The sequence below is a fragment of the Callithrix jacchus genome, chromosome 1, assembly GCF_049354715.1.
Source record: "Callithrix jacchus isolate 240 chromosome 1, calJac240_pri, whole genome shotgun sequence".
NCBI classification, from domain to species: domain Eukaryota; kingdom Metazoa; phylum Chordata; class Mammalia; order Primates; family Cebidae; genus Callithrix; species Callithrix jacchus.
In genome coordinates, this window is record NC_133502.1 from 201,205,456 (window position 1) to 201,226,819 (window position 21,364).

At 47.9% G+C, this 21,364-nt stretch overlaps 1 protein-coding gene across 9 annotated transcripts; it reads right to left on the reverse strand.

Moving 5' to 3' along the window:
• Nucleotides 1-2,827: 2,827 nt before the first annotated feature.
• On the reverse strand, nucleotides 2,828-18,291 carry DUSP18 (dual specificity phosphatase 18). 9 transcript variants are annotated; one of them, XR_013522452.1, is made up of 4 exons: nucleotides 17,873-18,291; nucleotides 13,736-14,405; nucleotides 5,378-5,476; nucleotides 4,787-5,294 (listed from the first exon to the last, which is right to left on the reverse strand). XR_013522452.1 is itself a non-coding variant. In XM_009009341.5 (3 exons), exon 2 carries the CDS (start codon nucleotides 14,333-14,335, stop codon nucleotides 13,769-13,771), a length of 567 nt encoding a protein of 188 aa, XP_009007589.1. In that variant the 5' UTR covers nucleotides 14,336-14,405; nucleotides 17,873-18,291; the 3' UTR covers nucleotides 2,828-2,964; nucleotides 13,736-13,768. The 9 variants fall into 9 exon arrangements, 7 of the variants coding, with proteins under 7 accessions (XP_009007589.1, XP_009007593.1, XP_009007566.1 ...); XR_013522453.1 differs by having other exon boundaries at nucleotides 5,378-5,491; XM_009009341.5 differs by lacking the exons at nucleotides 4,787-5,294; nucleotides 5,378-5,476 and adding an exon at nucleotides 2,828-2,964.
• Between the last annotated feature and the right edge of the window lie 3,073 nt (nucleotides 18,292-21,364).

Sequence of the window (21,364 nt, forward strand, 5' to 3'; positions counted from 1 at the left end):
CACCCTGGCCAACATGTTGAAACCTGTCTTTACTAAAGATACAAAAATTAGCTGGGCATGGTGGTGGGCATCTATAATCCCAGCTACTTACTTGAGCCCAGGAGGCAGAGGATTCTGCGAGCCGAGATCACACCACTGCACTCCACCCTGGGTGACAGAATGAGACTCCATCTCAAAGAAAAACCAAAAATCAAAAAACAGGGGCTCGAGTCAGACTTGTGCTCGAAGCCTGGCTTCAGCACCTCTGAGCTATGTGACCTTGCACAAGGTCCTGCCTGCCTGTGCCTCTGTACATTGAGTGGGGGCTGCAGTAGAACCTAACCCCCCACCAGCTTCTGGAGCTGTAATGGAAAAAGGCCTGGGAAGACCGAAGTCTAATCACAGATGCTTCCACTTCCTCCTCAAGGATTCTGATACTATCTCCTCAGCCTGCTAGGGCACACTGAGAGTCCCCCAGGCATATTCCCGCCGCCCCAGCAGAGCATCATGGATGCTGAGTCTCCAGCCCCCTTGTCCTGCTTCGGGGAAAGCCTGGGAAGCTGGGTCTGTGCTGGGCATCCTGCCACTGTGGACTTTTAAACAAAGGCCTGTCTCAGGCCCAATTGCCTGGTACCTCTTCTACCCTCCCCTAGTGGCCCTCAGATTGTGATTCCAGGGGCTCAGGGAAAACAAGGACTCTTCAGGATCCTGGTTTGCCCTGGCCCCCTGGAAGGAGTAGCTCCTTCATGCTACTCTGCCCTCAAATTAGCTCAAGGATGTCAGGTCCTTCACCACTGCACTAAATAACTTTCTGGAAGTAGCACAAAATACTTCGCTGAGGGCCACTTAATGGAGGACTATGAGAAGTTTTGAGCCATGATCTTAAATAAACATTTATTTTCTTTTTCTTCTTGAGACAGAGTCTTGCTCTGTCGCCCAGGCTAGAGTGCAGTGGCATGATCTTGGCTCACTGCAACTTTGGCCTCTGGGGTTCAAGCGATTTTTCTGCCTCAGCCTCCTAAGTAGCTGGATTACAGGCCTACGATACCACCTCACCTAACTGATTTTTGTATTTTTCTTTCTTTTTTTTTTTTTTGTAGAGATGAAGTTTCACTATGTTGCCCAGGCTGGTCTTGAACTCCTGACCTCAAGTGATCCACCCACCTTGGCCTCCCAAAGTGCTGGAATTACAGGGCTGAGCCACTGCCTCTAGCCAAAATAAACATTTCTTGATAAGTAGACCTTTAATTTAGTCTGGACCCTATGTAGAGAAAAAATTGGAGGGGGCTCGAGATGGGAAGCAGGAGACTAGGAAAGACCTGCTGTTGTGGTGTAGGTAACTACATGACAGTGGGGACAGCGCTGGGGCAGGGTGGCATCAGTTGTATTGATTTAGAATAACAAGCCGGGGCCGGGCGCGGTGGCTCAAGCCTGTAATCCCAGCACTTTGGGAGGCTGAGGTGGGCAGATCACCAGGTCAAGAGATCGAGACCATCCTGGCCAACATGGTGAGACCCTGTCTTTAAAAAAAAAAAAAAAAAAAAAAGAATAACAAGCTGGGCACGATGGCACATGCCTGTAGTCCCAGCTACTGGGGAGGCTGAGGTGGGAGGATTGCTTGAGCCCAGGAGTTCTGGGCTGTAGTGTGCCATGCTGATCAGGTGTCCACACTAAGTTCGGCATCAATATGGTGACCTTCCGGGAGTTGGGGACCACCAGGTTGCCTAAAGAGGGGTGAACTGGCCCAGGTCGAAAATGGAGCAGGTCAAAACTCCCGTGCTGATCAGTAGTGGGATCTTACCTGTTGAACAGCCACTGCACTCCAGCCTGGGCAACATAGCAAGACTCCATCTCTTAAAAAAAATAGAATAACAATTTATTGCCATGTGCATTGGCTCATGCCTGTAATTCCTGCACTTTGGGAGGCCAAGGCAGGCAGATCACCTGAGGTCGGGAGTTCGACCAGCCTGACCAACATGGAGAAACCCCATCTCTACTAAAAATACAGAATGAGCTGGGTGTGGTGGTGCGTGCCTGTAATCCCAGCTATTTGGGAGGCTGAGGCACAAGAATAGCTTGAATCCGCGAGGTGGAGGTTGCAGTGAGCCGAGATCATGCCACTGCACTCCAACCTGGGCAGCAAGAGCGAGACTCTGTCTCAAAAAGAAAAAAAAAGAATAACAATTTTATGGCTTAGAGCAACAAATATGTAGTATCTCATAGTTTCAGTGGATCTGGAATTTGGGAGTGGCTTAGTGGGTTGGTTCTGGTTGAGTTTCTCATGAAGTTGTAGTCAAGATGTTGGCGTGAGCTTCAGTCATCTGAAAGCTTGTTGGGCTAGAGGATTTATCTTTTTCTTTTCTTTTTTTTTTTTTTTGAGACGAGTTTTCACCATGTTGGTCAGGCTGGTCTTGAACTCCTAACCTCAGGTGATCTGCCCGCCTTGGCCTCCCAGAGTGCTGGGATTAAAGGTGTGAACCATCGCACTCAGCCTATTTTTTTTTGAGACATTCTTGCTCTGTTGCCAGGCTGAAGTGCAAGTGGCACGATCTCAGCTCACTGCAACCTCCAATAGGCTAGAGGATTTGTGACCCCCAATGGGTTCACCTTGCCCACTGCCTAGACAGAGCTGATTTATCAAGAGAGAGGAATTGCTATCAAGACAGAGGAATTGCAATCAAGAAAGAGTAATTCACATGGATTACTAAAATCATTCTCCCTGACCATTCAGGGAGTGGAGTGATTTATTTATTTATTTTAAATTTTATACCCTGTTGTGATGCACTCTAGGGAGTCGGGTTTTTAAAGACAACTTGGCAAGTTGGAGGAAGCCAGGGAGCTAGGAGTGCTGATAGTCCAGGGATGAAATTACAGGAAACTGAAGCTGTCTTCTTGTGCCCAGTCTATTCCTGGGTGGGGGCCACAAGATCAGATGAGCCAGTTTATCAATCTGGGTGGTACCAGCTGATCCATCAAGTTCAGGGTCTGCAAAATATCACAAGCACTGATCTTAGGAGCAGTTTAGGGAGGGTCAGAATATTGCAGCCTCCACCTACATGACTCCTAAACCATAATTTCTAATCTTGTGGCTAAGGTTAGTCGTACGAAGGCTATATAGTCCCCGGGCAAGAAGGAGGTCTTTTTTGGGAAAGGGCTGTTATCATCTTCATTTTAATCTATAGACTAAGTTTCTCTGAACATTTGTTCAGCCTATGCCCAAGAATGAACAAAGACAGTTTAGAGGTTAGAAGCAAGACGGAGTCAATTAAGTTAGATCTCTTTCACTGTCTCAGTCACACTTTTGCAAAGGCAGTTTCAGATTTACATTCAAAATGGGGCATTCATGTGGCTGCTGGCAGGAGACTCAGTTCCTTGCCATGTGGGCTTCTCCACAGGCCCCCTTGAGTGTCCTCAACACATGGTTGTTGGTGTCCCCCAGAGTGAGTGAGTGATTCAAGAGAGCAAGAAACCACAAAGTCCTTATTTTTTTTTTTCAGACACAGTCTCTCTCTGTCGCCCAGGCCAGAGTGCAATGGCACGATCTTGGCTCACTGCAACCTCTGCCTCTTGGGTTCAAGCCATTCTCCCACCTCAGCCTTCTGAGTAGCTGGGATTACAGGCACCCACCATCATGCCTGGCTAATTTTTTTTTTTTTTGTATTTTTGTAGAGACAAGGTTTCACCATGTTGGCCAGGCTGGTCTCCAACTCCTGACCTCGGTGATCCTCCTGCCTCAGCCTCCCAAAGTTCTGTGGTTACAGGCATGAGACACCATGCCTGGCCAACAAACTCCTTTTAAATCTAATCTCAAAGGTTACATTATGTCATTTCTCCAGTATCTTACTGGTTACTAGTTTATTTAGTATGGGCCCTTCCCACACTGACTACACAAGGGCAGGATTACCAGGAAGATGGGATCATTGAGGACATCTCTGAGGCTAGCTACCACATCAGTGAATATCTGTTGAGTGAGCCTTTGAGGATTTGGGGACATAGCCTGGAGCCAGCCCTATGAGGAATTAGCCTGGGAGCATTCTGTTCTGGGTGGGGTCTTGTCAGCCACACCTCTGCATCCTCCCGAACTAAGCACTGCACAGTCCTGGCCTACAACATGAATTTACTAAATGTTTGCTCAGTGAGGGCTGGGGGCTGCTTCTGTGCTTCCCACCACTGATGGGACAAGGCCTGGACTCCCTGGCCTGGTATTTGAGGCCCTGGATGTTCTGATGTTTCCAAGCCTACCCCAATGCCCTGAACCCGTTGGCTATTGGGGGCCACCCCTGTTCTCTATATCTGCTGAAGTCTTTCAGTGTCTAGGTCTCCTGCTGCCCTGACTGCCACAACCCTCATGTGCCCCCTTCCTCCCTTTTTTTTTTTTTGATACAGAGTCTGGCTCTGTCACCCAGGCTGGAGTGTAATGGCATGATCTCAGATCACTACAACCTCTGCCTTCTAGGTTCAAACGATTCTCCTGCCTCAGCCTCCTGAGTAGCTGGGATGACAGGTTGCATACCACCATGCCCGGCTAATTTGTATTTTTAGTAGAGACTGGATTTCACTACGTTGGCCAGGCTGGTCTCAAACTCCTGACCTCAAGTAATCTGCCCGCCGTGGCTTCCCAAAGTGCTTGGGATACAGGCATGACCCACCATGCCTGGCCACCTTCCTCCTTCTCTAAGCACTGCCAGCATCCCAGCTGCACCTGCTGCCTAGCCTGGGAATCTGTTTGTATGTTTAGACTTTGTTTGGAGGGGAACTCTTGTTACACTGGAGCCCAATATCAATCAAGCCAAAGCAGAGTTCCTTATTTTTATTTTTATTCTATTTTTATTTATTTATTTTTTGAGGAATAAACAGTCTTTTTTGGGCTCAGAACAGGAGTCCATGGGTCTTAAGGACCTCTGTGTATTTGTCTGTTTTCTTCTCCATGTCCTTCTCGGCCAGTTTCCATAGCCTCCTGAGCTGTTTCTTATTCCGGTAGTGGATCTTGGCTTCCTCCTTCCTCTTCTCCTCCAGGGTGGTTGTCACTGTCTGGTACTTCCAGCCAACCTTGTAAGCCAGGTGCCCCAGGCAGGAAAACTTTCTTGTAGCTTCAGACGCACAACTTTGAGGGCAGGAGGAACCACCACCTGCTTTTTTTCTGTCATAGTGGGGTGGAATGCCGTCAAACAACTTGAGGCGGTACCAAGAAACCCGGCCTCCTTGGTCTTGTGGGGAAGCGTGTCTCATGGTTTGCCTGAAGATGCAGCTGGGGGCCCGGAAGCGGTGGGAGCCCGGAAGTGGTAGGTGCCACAGGAATGGTAGCTGTTCACCCGCTTGAGGAGGAAGGTGACATAATTAACTTGCTTCTATCGACATTGTCAGAAATGTTGATGCCCCCACAGCATACGACCACTACCTTCTGGCCTGCTTAGCCATGATGGCCTTCAGGAAGCCCAGGAGATAGCTTCGACCATCGCGCACCAGGACCTGCTCCTCCACCATCTTCGGCATCCGCCTGGAAAGGAGTTCCCTGTTTTTAGATGAAATAGGGAAGAGCATGGGACCCCTTCACCCCTGAGGTACCTCTGCCAGATTTCCCTGGAACTCTGTTTGAAAACCACAGATCTAGTTCAATCCTCATTGTCTATGATGAGGAAACTGAAGCCCAAAGAATAGAAAGAACCAAGACGACCTCGTGCAGAGGGAGCAACAGGATTAGGACTTCACCCTCCTAATTATTGGAGTTCTGCTATTTCCTGCTCCCTACTCTGCTGTGAAGAACAGAGCCAGGGTGTGAAGTTACAGGGGCTTCGCAGTGTCTGGCCCAGGGCTGTAGGGACCGTTTGCCACAAGAAGCCAGAGCCAGGTATGGTGGCTAACACCTGTAATCCTAGCACTTTGGGAGGCTGAGGAGAGTGGATGGCTTGATCCCAGGAATTCCAGACCCCTTGACAACATGGAAAAACCCTATATCTACGGAAAAAAAAAAACGAATTAGCCGAGTGTGGTGATGAACCCCTGTAGTCCCAGCTACTTGGGAGGTTGAGGTGGGATGCTGTACTGGGCCATCATTGCAACCACTGCACTCCAGTCTGGGTAACAGTGAGATCCTATGAGACCCTATCTCAAAAAAAAATAAAAATAAAAAAGGAATAAAAGCCAGCCTGGAGTTGCCCAGCTCAATCAACAAAACATCTTCCCCAATTACAAATATTTTGCCAAGGGCACATCTAGCATGTCTCCTAGAAATGGGCCTGCCTAGTATCCCTTCTGTACCCAGGAACTAGCTAGAAGGAGCCTGAAGGAAATCTGGTTTCAGCATAAACACGATGATGGATTTCACAGTGCCACAGTTGGGAACCCATAGTCAATTTTTCTTTCTGTAATTAGAGGTCTGTGGGGTGCATTCTTATGCCTGGGTGGCATTATGATTCCCATTTTATAGAGCAGGCAAAATTTCAGAAAAAATTCCAGGGTCTGTCTGAAGTCAAAGCCAAGCAGTGGAAGAGTCAGGATGAGAATCCACACCTCTCAACATTCATCCCAAGCTCCTTCTTAGGTGATACTGGGCTGCAATCCAGAGGTGGAAGCTAATGGATACTTAGGACTTATTTTTTCTTATTTTTATTTATTTATTGAGTCACCACTGCACTGCATCCTGGGCAATAGGGTCTCACTCAGCAAAGGGTCTCACTCTGTTGCCGAGGACACTGCAGTGGTACCATCATAGCTCACTATAGCCTCAGCCGCCTTGGGCTCAAGCCATTCTCACACCTCAGCCTCCCAAGTAGCTGGGACCACAGGTGTGCACCACCATGCTGGGCTACTTTTTTTTTTTCAATTTTTTTTGTAGAAAAGGAGTCTCACTGTGTTGCACAGGCTGGTCTCAAATTCTCAGGCTCGAGTGATCCTCCTGCCTCAGCCACCCAAAGTGATGGGATTACAGGCATGAGCCACTGCACTTAGCCTCTAAGGGCATTTGGATTTAACATCCCAGGATAGGAAAGCAGAGATCCAAGATGGCTGATCACTAACAGCTCAGGATTGTAGCTCCCAGTGAAAGCTCAGAGAACGAGAGGATGCCACACTTTCAGGCGAATTTTCATTGCTCACGGACCAGCAGATTTCTAGTGGAGGAGCCCCATGGGTCGCCAGCACGACTCCGGCGCAGCGGTTTTGCCGGTGCCTTGGCACGGCAGCTCTTCATGCAGAGTAAACAGGACTGGTTCCCTTACTGACCAGTGTTTGGAGCTCCAGGAAGGCAGAGCCACTTGTTTTGGACTCAAGAAGGAAGCCAGACCAGAGATTCCCGGGCAGAAGGGCACCATCACTCTTATCGCTGCTATTTTGGCCAGCGCAGTGGGTTGCTTGAATCCCAGCACTGGGAATCAATAAATTGGACGTCGACTCAGAAACCTAATTAGAAAGGCGGTAATTGTAAAGGCGACAGATGGATAAATTTATAATAAAGGGAAAAAACCAGCCTAAGAAGGCCGAGCATACCCAAAATCAGAACCCCTCTCCCTCTACAGGGGATTGCAGTTCCTCATCAGCAAAGGAACAAGCCCTGATGGAAAAGGACTGTGTTCCATTATCTGAAGTAGGCTTCAGAAGGTGGATGATAAGAAACTTCTGCGAATTAAAAGAACCAGGAAAGTCTGTACCCTGAGATGTCCCAGATGTTGGAATTATCAGAAATACCTTTTTTTTTTTTTTGAGACAGAATTTCACTCTTGTTGCTCAGGCTGGAGTGCAATGGCACGATCTTCATTCACTGCAACCTCCACCTCCCACGTTCAAGCAATTCTCCAGCCTCAGCCTCCTGGGTAGCTGTGATTACAGGCATCCACCTCCTGGTTCTTTGTGTGTAATTTTGATTGTATCCCAGGCATTCTGAATAGGTCTTGTTTAAATCCCACAGAAAATGTTGGGTTTTTGTTTGAGGAGGCAGTTGACCCTCTTAGGTTCAGTTCTGACCTGTGGGCTATTGTAGTTTGAATATCAGTTCAGTTTCAAGCCTTTGCCATGTAAATCGAAGAGTCCTACGCTTACGCCACCCAGTGACCAGTCTGAAACCTGAGTGTTCTGCCTAATAGTTCGGTTCTCAAAGTCACTGAAATGTTGTTTAGGGTCAGATCCATGCATGTGAGCCTACAAATTCACATGCAACTTTATGGGATCTATTTCACAAGCTCTCTCCTGTCCACCTTCTCCCCCACACTTTCCAGCTTTCAAGACCCCTCATTTTCCTGGTCCTTTAGCTAGAAATTGGGACTCCCTGCTCTGTTACATACTTTCCATGGTGGGGTGTACTCTTGGGCCAAGTGACAGGATGAAGAGAAAAAAAGGCAACGGAGATTCCCCTCTTACACTTTTCGGATTGCAGATGCTTTGGCCAGATAAAAGAATTCTGCTCTGTCAGAGTTTTAGGTGCTTTTCTGACCGCCACTGCTACTGCTACCAAAAAAAAAAATTAATTTTTCTAGAGACAGAGTCTCACTGTGTTGCCGAGGCTGGTCTCAAATCCCTAGCCTCAAGTGATCCTCCTGCCTCAGCCTCCCAAATCCTGGGATTATAGGCATGAGCAACCATACTCAGCCTTGTTAATATTTCTTTTTTTAGAGTCCTTGGATGCATTCTGTCCAGGGCTTTTAGTTGCAGCCAGTGGGAGAGACACACTATGCTTACCTATCTTACTTAGAACTGGAATCCCTAGAGATTTTTTTTTAATTGAAAAAAAATTTTTTTGAGATGGTCTCACTCTGTAGCCCAGGCTAGATACTGTGGTGTAATCACCACTCACTGCAGCCTCAACCTCCCAAGCTCTAGTGATCCTCCTACTGCAGCCTCTTGAGTAGCTAGAGCTTAGAGGCACTCACCACCATGCTCCGCTAATTATTACTTTTTTAATCTTTTAAAAATTTTTGTAGAGACAGGGTCTCACCATATTGCCCAGGCTGGTCTCAAATTCCTGGGCTCAAGTAATCCACCTGGCTTGGCTTCCCAAATTGCTGGAATTATAGGTGTGACCCACCACACCAGGCCAGAATTTTTTTTTTTTTTTGAGACAGTGTTGTTCTGTCACTCAGGCTGGAGTGCAATGGTGTGATCTCGGCTCGTTGCAACCTCCACCTCTCGAGTTCAAGCAATTCTTCTGCCTCAGCTTCCTGAGTATCTGGGATTACAGGCACCTGCCACCACGCCCAGCAAATCTTTTTTTTTTTTTGTATTTTTAGTAGAGATGGGGTTTCAAGATGTTGGCCAAGCTGATGTCAACTCCTGACCTCAGGTGATCCACCCACCTTGGCTTCCCATGTTGGCCAGGCTGGTCTTGAACTCCTGACCTCAGGTGATCCACCCGCCTCAGCCTCCCAAAGTGCTGTGATTACAGGCTAAATAAGAATTTTAGAACTAAGAAAATATAAGAATCAAGATTTGGAAATGATGTTTCGGACCTATTCCTGGAAAATGTGTTACTTTATATGACAAAGGAGACTGCAGATGTAACTGATTTTAAAATTGGGATTATTCTGGACTATTAGGTGGGCTCATTCGAATCACATGAGTCTTTTAAAGCAGAGTGATTCTCTCTGGCTGGACTTAGATGTAGCAGAAGGAAAAGTTAGACGTATTTAAAATGTAAGAATTCAACCTGCTATTTCTGGAGGGGGACACATAGAAAGCACCAGAATGTGGGCAGCTTCTATGGAGCAAAGGCCGGCCCCCAGCTGACAGCTAAGAAAACAGGGTCCTCTAGCCTGCAATTTGCAATGAACTGAATTCAGCCAAGAACCAAAATGAACATGGAAGCGGATTCTTCCTCAGAGCCTCCAGGGAAAAAAAAATACATTTGGTTTTGGCCTTATGAAAAGTGATTTTGACCTTGTGAGACTCTAAGCAAAGGACCTAGTCAAGTCCAATCAGACTCCTGACCTACAGAAATTGTGAGAAAATATATGGATGTTGTTTTAAGCCACTAAATCTGTGGTAATTTTTTTTTTCCCCCAGATCTTCTGCAATTTTAAGCATAGAATTCGTGGTAATTTATTACAGCACCAAGACTAAACTAATATATTACCCAACATGAGCAGAGAGAGAAAAAGAAAATTTTTGTGGGTTTTTTGAGACAGGGTCTCACTTTGTCACCCAGGCTGAAGAGCAGTGGTGCAGTCTCGGTTCACTGTAGCCTTGACCTTCTGGGCTCAAGTGATACTCTCACTTCAGCCCCAACAAATAGCTGGGACTATAGGTGTGTGCCACCACACCCAGATAAAGACTTTTTTTTTTTTAAATGAAGACTCAGGAATTCACAAATAATGTCAAAAGGTCTAATGTTCATGTTATCAAAGACACAGAAGTACAGGACAGTGTGGTGCAGAAAACAGTATTTGAAGAAATCATAGCTGAGAACTTCCCAGATTTCTGAAAGACGATCAAGAGACTCTGTGAACTCTGATAGGGACAACCCAAAGAAATCCATGCCCATATACATCATAATCAAACTGATGGGAACCAAAGACAAGGAGAAAAGCTTTTTTTTTTTTTTTGAGACGGAGTTTCACTCTTGTTACCCAGGCTGGAGTGCAATGGCGCCATCTCGGCTCACCGCAACCTCCGCCCCCTGGGTTCAGGCAATTCTCCTGCCTCAGCCTCCAGAGTAGCTGGGATTACAGGCACGCACCACCGTGCCCAGCTAATTTTTTGTAATTTTAGTAGAGACGGGTTTCACCATGTTGCCCAGGATGGTCTCAATCTGTTGACCTCGTGATCCACCCGCCTCGGCCTCCCAAAGTGCTGGGATTACAGGCTTGAGCCACCGCGCCCGGCCCAAGGAGAAAAGCTTTAAAAGCAGCTGGGGAAAAAATGAGGCATTACCTATTGGGAAACAACAGTTAGAATGCCTGTGGATTTCTGAGTAGAAACCATGGGGTACAGAAGGCGTAGAACCTTTTTTTTTTTGAGATGGAGTCTTGCTTTGTTGCCCAGGCTGGAGTACAATGTTGTGATCTTGGCTTTCCTGGGTTCAAGCAATTCTCCTGTCTCAGCCTCTAATCTCAGTAGCTTGGATATCAGGCGTCCACCACCATGCGCTGCTAACTTTTGTATTTTTAGCAGAGATGAGGCTTTGGCCTTATTGGCCAGGCTGGTCTCAAATACCTGAACTCAAGTGATCCGGACACCTCGGCTTCCCAAAGTGCTAGGATTATAGGCATAAACCACCATGCCCGGCCTCAATTGTATTTCTATATACTAACAATGAGCAATTGGAAAAAAACATCTACAACAGCCCCCTCAAGTGAAATATATGAGATCCACCCATGGATCTCAAATCCAAAAATCTGAAATGCTCAAAATCCAAAATTTTTTGAGAGCTGAAATGACTCTCAAAGGAAATACTCATTTAAGCAGTTTGGATTTTGGAGTTGGGACGCTCAAATAATATTTGCTTCAGGTAAAACAAATATTAATCTGAAAAAAATCCAAAATATTTCTGGTCCCAAGCATTTCTTCATTTTTTGAGATGCAGTCTCACTCTTGTCGCCCAGGCTGAAGCACAATGGCACAATCTTGGCTCACTATATCCTCCACCTCCAAGGTTCAAGTGATTCTCCTGCCTGAGTAGCTGGGATTACAGGTGCCCAGCTGTAAAAGAAAAAGCATTTAGGCCAGGCACGGTGGCTCACGCCTATAATCCCAGCACTTTGGGAGGCTGAGGTGGGTGGATCACGAGGTCAAGAGATCGAGACCATCCTGGTCAACAAGGTGAAACCCTGTCTCTACTAAAAATACAAAAATTAGCTGGGCATGGTGGTGCGCACCTGTAGTCCCAGATACTTGGCAGGCTGAGGCAGGAGAATTGCCTGAACCCAGAAGGCGGAGGTTGCAGTGAGCTGGGATCGTGCCATTGCACTCCAGTCTGGGTAACAACAGCCAGAATGTTTTTGAAACTCTGTCTCAAAAAAAAAAAAAAAAAAAGAAAAAGCACTTGGCTTCCACTGGAATCTAGAGCCACAGTTTGGTGTCAAACAGAGCAGCCATGCTTTTGCTTGTTTCAAATGCTGTTTGCTGAAAACCTCTGGATCAGAAGAGCTGGTCTTGAGCCAGGTTCTCAGCGCCGAGGGGATGTGAACAATCGTGAATTCCAGTGCCTGCTGTTGGAGTCCACTTGTTAGTCCCTTTGACACTGCCCCGTTATGGATCCCAGCAGTCAGCTGGGGAGCAGGTTTTCATAGTGATTCTAAACAAGGCTGGAATCACTGTTTAGAAGTGATTGGGGGAAGCTGGGATCGTGCTTCTTGTTTCAGGACCCTTTGGTTTCACGTGGATTAAACAAGATGGACGCTCCCAAAAGGCTCTAAATCTAGGCCTTCTCTGAGGTAGGGTCTGAAAAGACTTAAACTTTTTTTTTAACACACAGGGTAACTTTTTGGAAGAGTACTTTATAAACAATAAAGGGCTGTGCACAGATAGAAGAAATGCCATTGGGAGGATGAGGGTGCCAACCAGGGGCCAGCAGGGTGAAACAATCTGTCATTCATGATGAGAGCTGCTGTTTGAGCTAAGCACATACCACGTGCCAGGCACTATGCCAAGACATTGTTGAATCTTCACAACTCTGTGAGAAAAGGGCTGTCACTGTACAGATGAGGACAGTGATGCTCCCAGGGCTCTGGGTCACATGAAGAGGAGGTTTCAGGGCTGTGCCTTGGTCTGAAGCTCCAGCCTTCCACGCCAAGGCCTGTGAGAGAAACCCCTGATGTCAGGCCTGTTTTTCTTATGTGCCCTGGAGAAGGGGACTAACACCACCTTTCATCAAAGGTTGGTGAGGGATGGCCAAGGGCTCTTTGAAACCTAGCCATGTACAATAGCACTCACAAAAAACTTAAAAAAAAAAATTTTTTTATAAAGTGGTACTCAGGTGCAGGGGCTCATGCCTATAATCCCAACACTTTTGGGAGGCTGAGGTGGGAGGATTGAGGCCAGGAGTTTGACACCAGTCTGGGCAATATAGTAAAACCTCATCTCTTAAAAAAAAAAGAATTGAGGTGGGCATGGTGGCACATCTGTAGTCCCAACTGCTCAGGAGGCTAAGGTGAGAGAATCGCTTGAGCCTGAGAGGTTGTGGCTGCAGCGAGCCATGATAATGCTACTGCACTCTAGCATGGGCGACACAGCAAGACCATCTCAAAAAAAGAAAAAAAAAATTTATACGGTGGAATGCTTTCTTTGAAAACTGCTTTATGCATAAGTCCAATCTAGAAAACCAGAATTGGGCCACTTGTAGTGAAGGTGGAACAGAAGTGGCCTGGCACCCCCCAGAATTCCTGGATCACTGCCTGAAGGCAATTTATATAGTAGATGGGCCCTTACTGTGAGAAGCACAAGAGGACCCATGATGCTTAAGGCTCTGGCTCTGGGTGTGAAAGAATGAGGTGGAATTGTAGCAGATTCATTCCTGGGTCACTCAGTTTTGGGGAGGGCTGCAGGATGCCAGGCCTGCCATGTGCATTGGGTGCTGGCCTCTTTGTTCTGGGCACCATCTGCCTCAATCTATCTACTGGCCAGTGGAGGCCTGTCACTCACAGGGCAGAAAATTTATTTTCGCCATCTCAAAATTAGTGAGTTTAATCTTTTAAAAAATGGATTATAAAGTTAAAAGCTACCGCAAATATTTTCTTGTGCTCATAAAAGGCATCATCTGTTTTTTTCTGTATCAACAAAAGTAGAACGTTCAAGTTTGGATCTTGGTGTAGGATCAGCAACAGATCTGTACCTCTGACTCCAATGCTGGGGCTGGTGGGATGGCTCACAGTGGGATCATCGAACGGACTTCCTTCTCATAGATGTCAGGAATCACTCCCACTGGGGAACTGACCATGTGCACAGTGTTCTTGCCAAACAACTGAAACTCATAGTGGATGAGCTGCTCCCAAAAGCCACTGTTGGGTCGGATGATGGGCCGGCATGACTTGGTCCATGTGTGGGCATCCAGCAGGGACATGGCATGGTACTTCATGAGGTAGGCGAGGCACAGGGCGGCTGAGCGACTCACACCGGCAGCACAGTGCAGCAGAGTACGGCCCTGCTTCATCTCCACACTATGGATGTGGTCAGCAATAGGGTCAAAGAGGTCGCAGAGTCGTGAGTTAGGGGTGTCAGCCACAGGTACCTGCAGGTACTGGATATCCTCGTATAAGGTGTTCACTACCTCCACTGAGACATTGATGACCATGGTGATCTGGTTGCTAGACAGCATGAGCTTGTTGTTGGCGGCTGCGCCATTGCTGATATACAGGCTTTTGGTTATCTGTGAGAGGCCGCTGACTGAGGGCTGTGGGAACTGAACCGGGAAGGCACACAGGGGTGCTGTCATCAAGGCGGTAGGTCAGCAATCAGCGAAGCATGAAGGCTGCGTCTTTCTGCTAGGCTGTGTCCATGGAAAACTGCAGGGAGGGAGAGGATGTTTAGAGGGCAGGTACCCAGAGGGCCAACTCCAGGGGATCCCTGGGAAGTTGATGGATAGGCCTACAGCATTCCCCAAGGTAGTCCTCTGACCATCTCAGCAGAATTACCCTGCAAACTCATTAAAAGTACAGATACCCAAGTCCCTCAAACCCATGGAGTCAGACTCTTGGGGTGAAGAGCATGAATCTGCATTTTCAGCCTGCTTCTCAGGTGGTCTAATGTGCACTGCCCTATAGGACAAAGGGCAAGTCTCCAAGTCTGGCACTTGAGGCCTCCCTTGAGGGGCCCCACAGTTCCAGTTGGGCAGATGATTTGTGTTCCTCAGCTGTGCCCTGGGCTGCCTCTCCATTTAAGCTCACAAAGCCCTCTTCTTGCCCCTCTGAGTGGGAACCACTTACACAATCTTCTTCCTCAGTCTTCTGACATTTATGCCCAAATCATAAGGCCCTGGGCCAGTGGCATGGAACCAGAGTCCATTGTGCTGGCAGTCACTGAGGGGGTGGTATAAGAGTAGGGAGAGTCCCACTTTCCCCCTCTAAGAACCATCTCTTTGAAGAGACAGGATATGCCCACATGAAGCTGACGTCAAATACAAAGACCTAAATTATCAGACATGCTCCTGCATCTTGCCTCTGAAGAGGGCCTGGGAAAGGGAGTGGCCGAAAGCTTCCTGGAGGCCAGCACAATGCATACCACAACAACCCCAGGGGCAAGCACAGAGAGGTAGCAGGGCCTCCAGAAGACCTGCCACACCTGCACCATGCTGCCTGCAGCAGAGCGGTGGAATGCACCCCAGGGAGGGGCAGACCTTTTGTTGTTGTTGTTGTTGAGAGGGAGTCTTGCTCTGTCACCCAAGCTGGAGAGCAGTGGTGCAATCTCAGCTCACTGCAGCCTCCACCTCCTGGGTTCAAGTGGTTCTCCTGCTTCAGCCGCCCGAGTAGCTGGGATTACAGGCACCCACCACCACACCTGGCTAATTTTTGTATTTTAGTGGAGACTAGGTTTCACTATGTAGGTCAAGCTGGTCTCAAACTCCTGACCTCAAATGACCCACCCACCTCAGTCTCCCAAAGGGCTGGGATTACAGGTGAGAGCCACCGTGCCCAGCCCCCAGTCTTAAACAAAGCTGCAAAAACCAGGACATCTTTATACGTCCTACTGAAATAGGGGCATTTGGATTTAGATCACACCTTTCCAGGCCAAATGGCAGTCTTCACCATGCAGGAGAAATGAGGAGCCAAAGTTTTGCTTCCCTGCTGAATATATTTCAGTGGCTATCCATCGTCAGGATAAGATGGAGCCACTTAGTTTGGCTGTCAAGGCCATTTTTGACCTGGCTCCTGCCTGTCTCTCCAGGCTCTTACTAGGCTTCTGCATGCTCTGAAGGGCCTCAGGTGGACTGAGCCACATATAGTTCTTTAGGGACAGCCTGTCGTCTCCAGTCAGTGGCCTTTGCCTCTGCAGAACTCTCGGCCCCTTTCCTTATGAACCTATTAGATCCTGATAGGGCCCATTCAGCAGAAGACTGCAGAAGTCTGAGGAGCCTTAAGATAGCAACTCAAAGGTAACTGTTTTAAGGGAAATCTTAGATCACACCCTCCCTCGTGTTTGATCAACTCTCTGCCCCAGGCTTTCTTAGCCCTAAGTTCTCTCCTTCCTAACACTTACTCAAGGTGTGGTTTTTGCCCTGATCTGATTATTTAATTAATGCTTGTCTCCCGAAGAGACTGTGAGCCCTTTAAGGATATGACAGTGTCTATCTTCACTCCCCGTCTATCACTGACTAGTGCCAAGCTCTGTGTCCCCACAAGTAGGTACTTGATAAATAATTGCTGAATGAAAAAAATGACTCCAACAGCTATGAGTCTGCCTTTGAAAGGTTTTCTGGAAAGAATGAGTTCTTGGCCATGTTTCTCTAGAATTCCAGGAAGAGGCTGGGTGGGAGTGGGGGAGGTTCTGAGGTTACTAAAGAGAAAGACTGAAGGTTGTATAGGCAAATCCTACCTGCCAATGCCCTAGACTCAACTGCATCAGGCTCACCTTAGGAAGGGCAGATCGGGTGGCTTGTTATAGAGGTGATAAGAAGGGCAAGGAAAAAGCCTCCTGACCCAGATGGAAACCTAAATGCTAAGGAATGTTCTGGATCCTCAGCATCAAAAACTCCAGAGAGAAGTGAACTGACTTCCCCCAAACCAATGCCTAGTGGGTAACAGAAATAGAGGAATGTGATGTTCATCAGAGCAACTAAAAGTTTGTAGAAGTAACAATGCTCTTGCTGATGAGGGTAGTAATGGGAGGAAAATCTGTCATTTTCATGCTAGTTAAGAAATATCTACAGGTCTGGTGGTTCACACCTGTAATCTCAGCACTTTGGGAGACTGAGGGGGGCAGATCACCTGAGGTCCGGAGTTCAAGACCAGTCTGATCATTATGGTGAAACCGCATCTCTACTAAAAATACAAAAATTAGCCAGATGTGGTGGCATGGGCCTGTAGTCCCAGCTACTCAGGAGGCTGAGACAGAATTGCTTGAAGCTGGGAGGTGAAGGTTGCAGTGAACCCAGATGGAGCCACTCTAATATTCCAGCCTGGGTGACAGAGACTCCATCTTAAGAAAGAAGGAAAGATGTATCTATCAGGCCCTGTATTAGGTGTTGGAGATACTGAAATATAACTGAACTATACAAGACAGGCATGGCTACTTTTCTCACAGAGCTCAAAGTTTAGTGGGGGAAACAGTAAACAGGCAATTACAGGCAACAGAGCTTGAAAATAGGGTACCAGTGCCCACCTTAACAAATAGGATGTTGTGATATTAAATGAGATAACCCAGGTAAAGAGTATTATCAGGGCTTGGCACAGTGTAAGCCCTCTAAAAACGATAACTGTTTTTTCTTGCTTCTGATAGGGAAGTTAAAATGCAGGGCTCTGTGGAAGTTAAGTGTAAAGCGATATTTGATTTCTTCCATCTCGGAGGCTAGGGAATCGTAAAAATCGCCTGAAGAAAACACAAGAGATCTAAAGAACATTTAGCTTGAGGGAGAGGGAGGCGGAGAAAAAAATAGCAACTCAGTTTCACCACTTTACAGCCTAGGAAGTCTTTGGCTTCCCTCATCTGGTTCGATCTTCAAAGCAACCTAACCAGACCGGCGCCTAGAGTTAATATTTCCGTTTTACATAAGAGGAAGTGAAACACAGCGGGGGAAAGGACTTGTTTAAAGTCAGAAGCCAAGGAAGCCGGTCTTTATGGTCCATTATGTGTGGGGAAAAGTGGACAAACACCGCGGGGCGTTGGTGAAATACTAGGTTATAAACGTGGAACAGAGTCCAAGAGTTAACGAGAGCGAGGCACCACTTCTAGGGGTGGGCCAGGTAAGTTTCCTGGGGGAGCTGGCGTTGGAATAGGCTTCTTCGGCTGCTCGGTGTTAAGACTCCAGCAGTCTTACCTTTTTCCCTCGGGAGGATGCGCGGGTTCATGCAGAAGTAGCCGCTCCGGGAAGCCTCGGGCAAGGGTCTTCGGGAGGGAGACTAGTCAGGATCCCGAAGCCTCAATCCCGGCTGGCCTAGCGCTTTGGTTTCCATAGCAATGGTGTCTTGTCACAGAAAGGAAACACCTGTGCCGGGTCTTCAGCGAAATCCTGGCCTCGATTCCACGCCCGAGCAGGCCCACCCTGGCTCAACTGGTTACCCGCCTTGCCAGCAAGCCAGGGCCACTGCAGTCCCCGTGGCGCAGCAGGGTCAGTTCATCTCAACGCACCCCACTCCATCCAGCCATGCCCGTCTCCACGGCAACGCACCCGGTTGCACCAGGGCGGCGGCCGAGGGACTATCTTACTGCTTCCGTAGCCGCCTGCCCGGACTCTGTGCGCATGTCCAGCACACCCGCCTCCTTCCCGACCCCGCCCCCTGGTGCGTCTTCCCCGCAAAGCGCCGAGCTCGGCTCCAGGCTCCGCCCATGGACTCACTGGAGTCCGCGCGAGCCAAAGGAGCACTGCTGCTAACCGGCCTGCAATTTCCAACTGTTACTCCAAGAGGGTAGCCGCTATGACACAGCCTACTAGGCCCGGTGTCACAGGGGACCCGGGATCCTCCACGATATACAGGACCGGCGCCACCTTGGGGTGGAAACACCAGCGCCATAGGCTCGGCAGCCGCCAAGTACTCGGGCCGCCGCCGAGTAATCGGCGTAGCGGGTTCAGCCGCAGATCTGCTTCCCGCGCCGCGGACCGCGCAGTCGCCTGTGCTCTTCAGGTGTGGCCCGTGTGCCCAGAGAATTCGTTAGACTTCGGTCCCGCGAGGGAGCCCGAACTCTTTCAGACTCGCCCTTCCTCAGCCGGACTCCGGCCCTTTTTCACGACGAAGATTCTGGATTTCTCGTAGCCCCGTTCACAGCTCCTTCCCAGTCTAGCTCCTCGGATTCCCTTAATCCCAAACTCCCTCACCGCGGACTCCCGGAAGAACCTTGACTCCCCATCTCCAGTCTACATTTTTTCAGAATCGGTCCCAGCCCTTCAGTCCTCAGGCATGACATCATGTGATCCCAGCCCTGACTCTCCTTAGAGTCTGGCGAGGCCCAGGTCCTCCCAAGCTCGAACCTGTCCCACACTCACTGTCTCAGCCTCTATGTTCCCGAACGGTCCTGGAAAAGCCCCCAGTTCCCTCTGCCTGGCCCTGATCCTCACAAATCCCAATTACCCACTCTCCTTTCCATTCCACAACTGCTCTCACTGCATCCTCCACGTTCCCATCCATGGAGGACTTGAGGTGGAAAGCAACTTGGTTCAAAATGACCATTATTTATTACTTGACAAGGGATATTTTCAGTCGTTGCCAACATCCTCCCCTTCTAGTATTGGTAAATTTGGTGCACCACTTAGTGGGTGAAGAGTTTTATGTGTCTTTAAATGTTTTAGGGATTTTTTTTTTTTTTAAACAACACCCAGGGTTTTGGGGACTTTTGTGTTCGAGCATCTTGATCTCTAAACTAGCCTTTTCCATCACCTAGGCTATGCATAGAGGTCAGAAATATGTAAATGAGAGATTGGGAAGTTGGATTGTTCATACTAGTTTGTAAATATGAAAACGTTCACAACACTCCAGTTCCAAATTGGCTGAAAATGAATTAGAAAAACTAGTCCTTCAACATGTTTTATCCTTCTACAGTTGTCTTTTTTGTCCTGATTATAAAAGTAGTGTACACTTGTAGAAAAATAAGACCCGGCATGGTGGCTCATGCCTGTAATCACACCACTTCAGTTTGGGAGGCTGAGGGGATTGGATCACCTGAGCTAAGGGGTTCGAGACCAGCCTGGGCAACAGGATGACATCTCATCTCTACCATCATACCAAAATATATTCAATTGCTTCCATATTGTACATTTTGTTCCTGTATTTTAGAAAGAAAATATGAGCAATTTTTTTTTCTTTGGAGACAGAATGTAGCTCTGTCGCCCAGGGTGGAGTGCAGTGGCACAATCTTGGCTCACTGCAACCTCTGCCTCCTGGGTTCCAGCGATTCTCCTGCCTCAGCCTCCTGAGTGGCTGGGACTACAGGTGCTCACTACTACCAGCCAGCTAATTTTGTATTTTTAGTAGAGACAGGGTTCACCATGTTGGCCAGGCTGGTCTCAAACTCCTGACCTCAAGTGATCTGCCCACCTCAGCCCCCCAAAGTGTTGGGATTACAGGCGTGAGCCCTGCAACTGATCCTGAACAATTATTATTTTATTTATTTATTTATTTTTTGAGACAGAGTTGCGCTCTTGTTGCCCAGGATGGAGTGCAGTGGCGAGATCTTGGCTCACTGCAACTCCACCTCCTGGATTCAAGTGATTGTCTTGGCCCAGCCTCCCAAGTAGCTGAGATTACAGGTATGCACCAATATGCCCTGCTAATTTTATATTTTTAGTAGAGACAGTGTTTCTCTATGTTGGTCAGGCTAGTCTTGAACTCCTGACCTCAGGTGATCCGCCTGCCTCGGCCTCCCAAAGTGCTGGGATTACAGGTGTGAGCCACCGTGCCCGGCCTTAACAATTCTTTTTAAATGAGTAAAACCATTTAAAGGTATATATTTATAAGACTACTTCATGATGTAACCAAATTATCAAAAAGTGAAAACTCAGTGCCTAGAAGTATATCTACTTTTCACCATTTCCTCATTTTCACCTGGAGTACCTGGCATCATTCTACCCCATCCCACCCCATCATTCCCCTCTCATCTTTCAGAGTCTCCTAAACCCCTGTCCACCCTACACCTCCCCCACTTTTCTAAACTTTCCCCAGACTGTCTTCCAGAATTCCCCCATTAACCAGCCTAACATCTTTCCAAACTATTTTCATTCCTCCCTGCTGTGATCTATACTCCAATTCCTCACCTCCCAGATCCCCTTTAGGCATAGGCTCTAGAGCAAGTGCCTCCCGAGCTAGACAGCTCTCAAATTTATCCTCTGAACCCTACCCTACAACTTTTACACCTCTCCTCTAAGACCCCTCTCTCCCATTTCATCCTTAAGGATCATCAAGATGACTGCTTTTGGTTGGGTGGGCACAGTGGCTCTCATGCATATAATCCCGGCACTTTGGGAGGCTGAGGTGGGCATATCTCTTGAGGTCAGGAGTTCATAACTAGCCTGGCCAACATGGTGAAACCCTGTCTCTACTAAAAATTAAATAACTTTAGGTGGTGTGGTGGTGCACACCTGTAATCCCAGCTACTTGGGAGGCTAAGGCAGGAGAATCGCTTGAATCGGGAGGTGCAGGTTGCATTGAGCCGAGATTGTGCCACTGCATTGCAGCCTGGGAGAGAGAGTGAAACTGCATCCCAAAAACAAAATAAGATGACTGCTTCTGAGGATAGTTCTGAGTTCCTGATAACCCTTCTCTTGTGGACTGCACTGGGACCTTTTACATCCACAGAATGGCTTTTCTTCTGGGTGTCC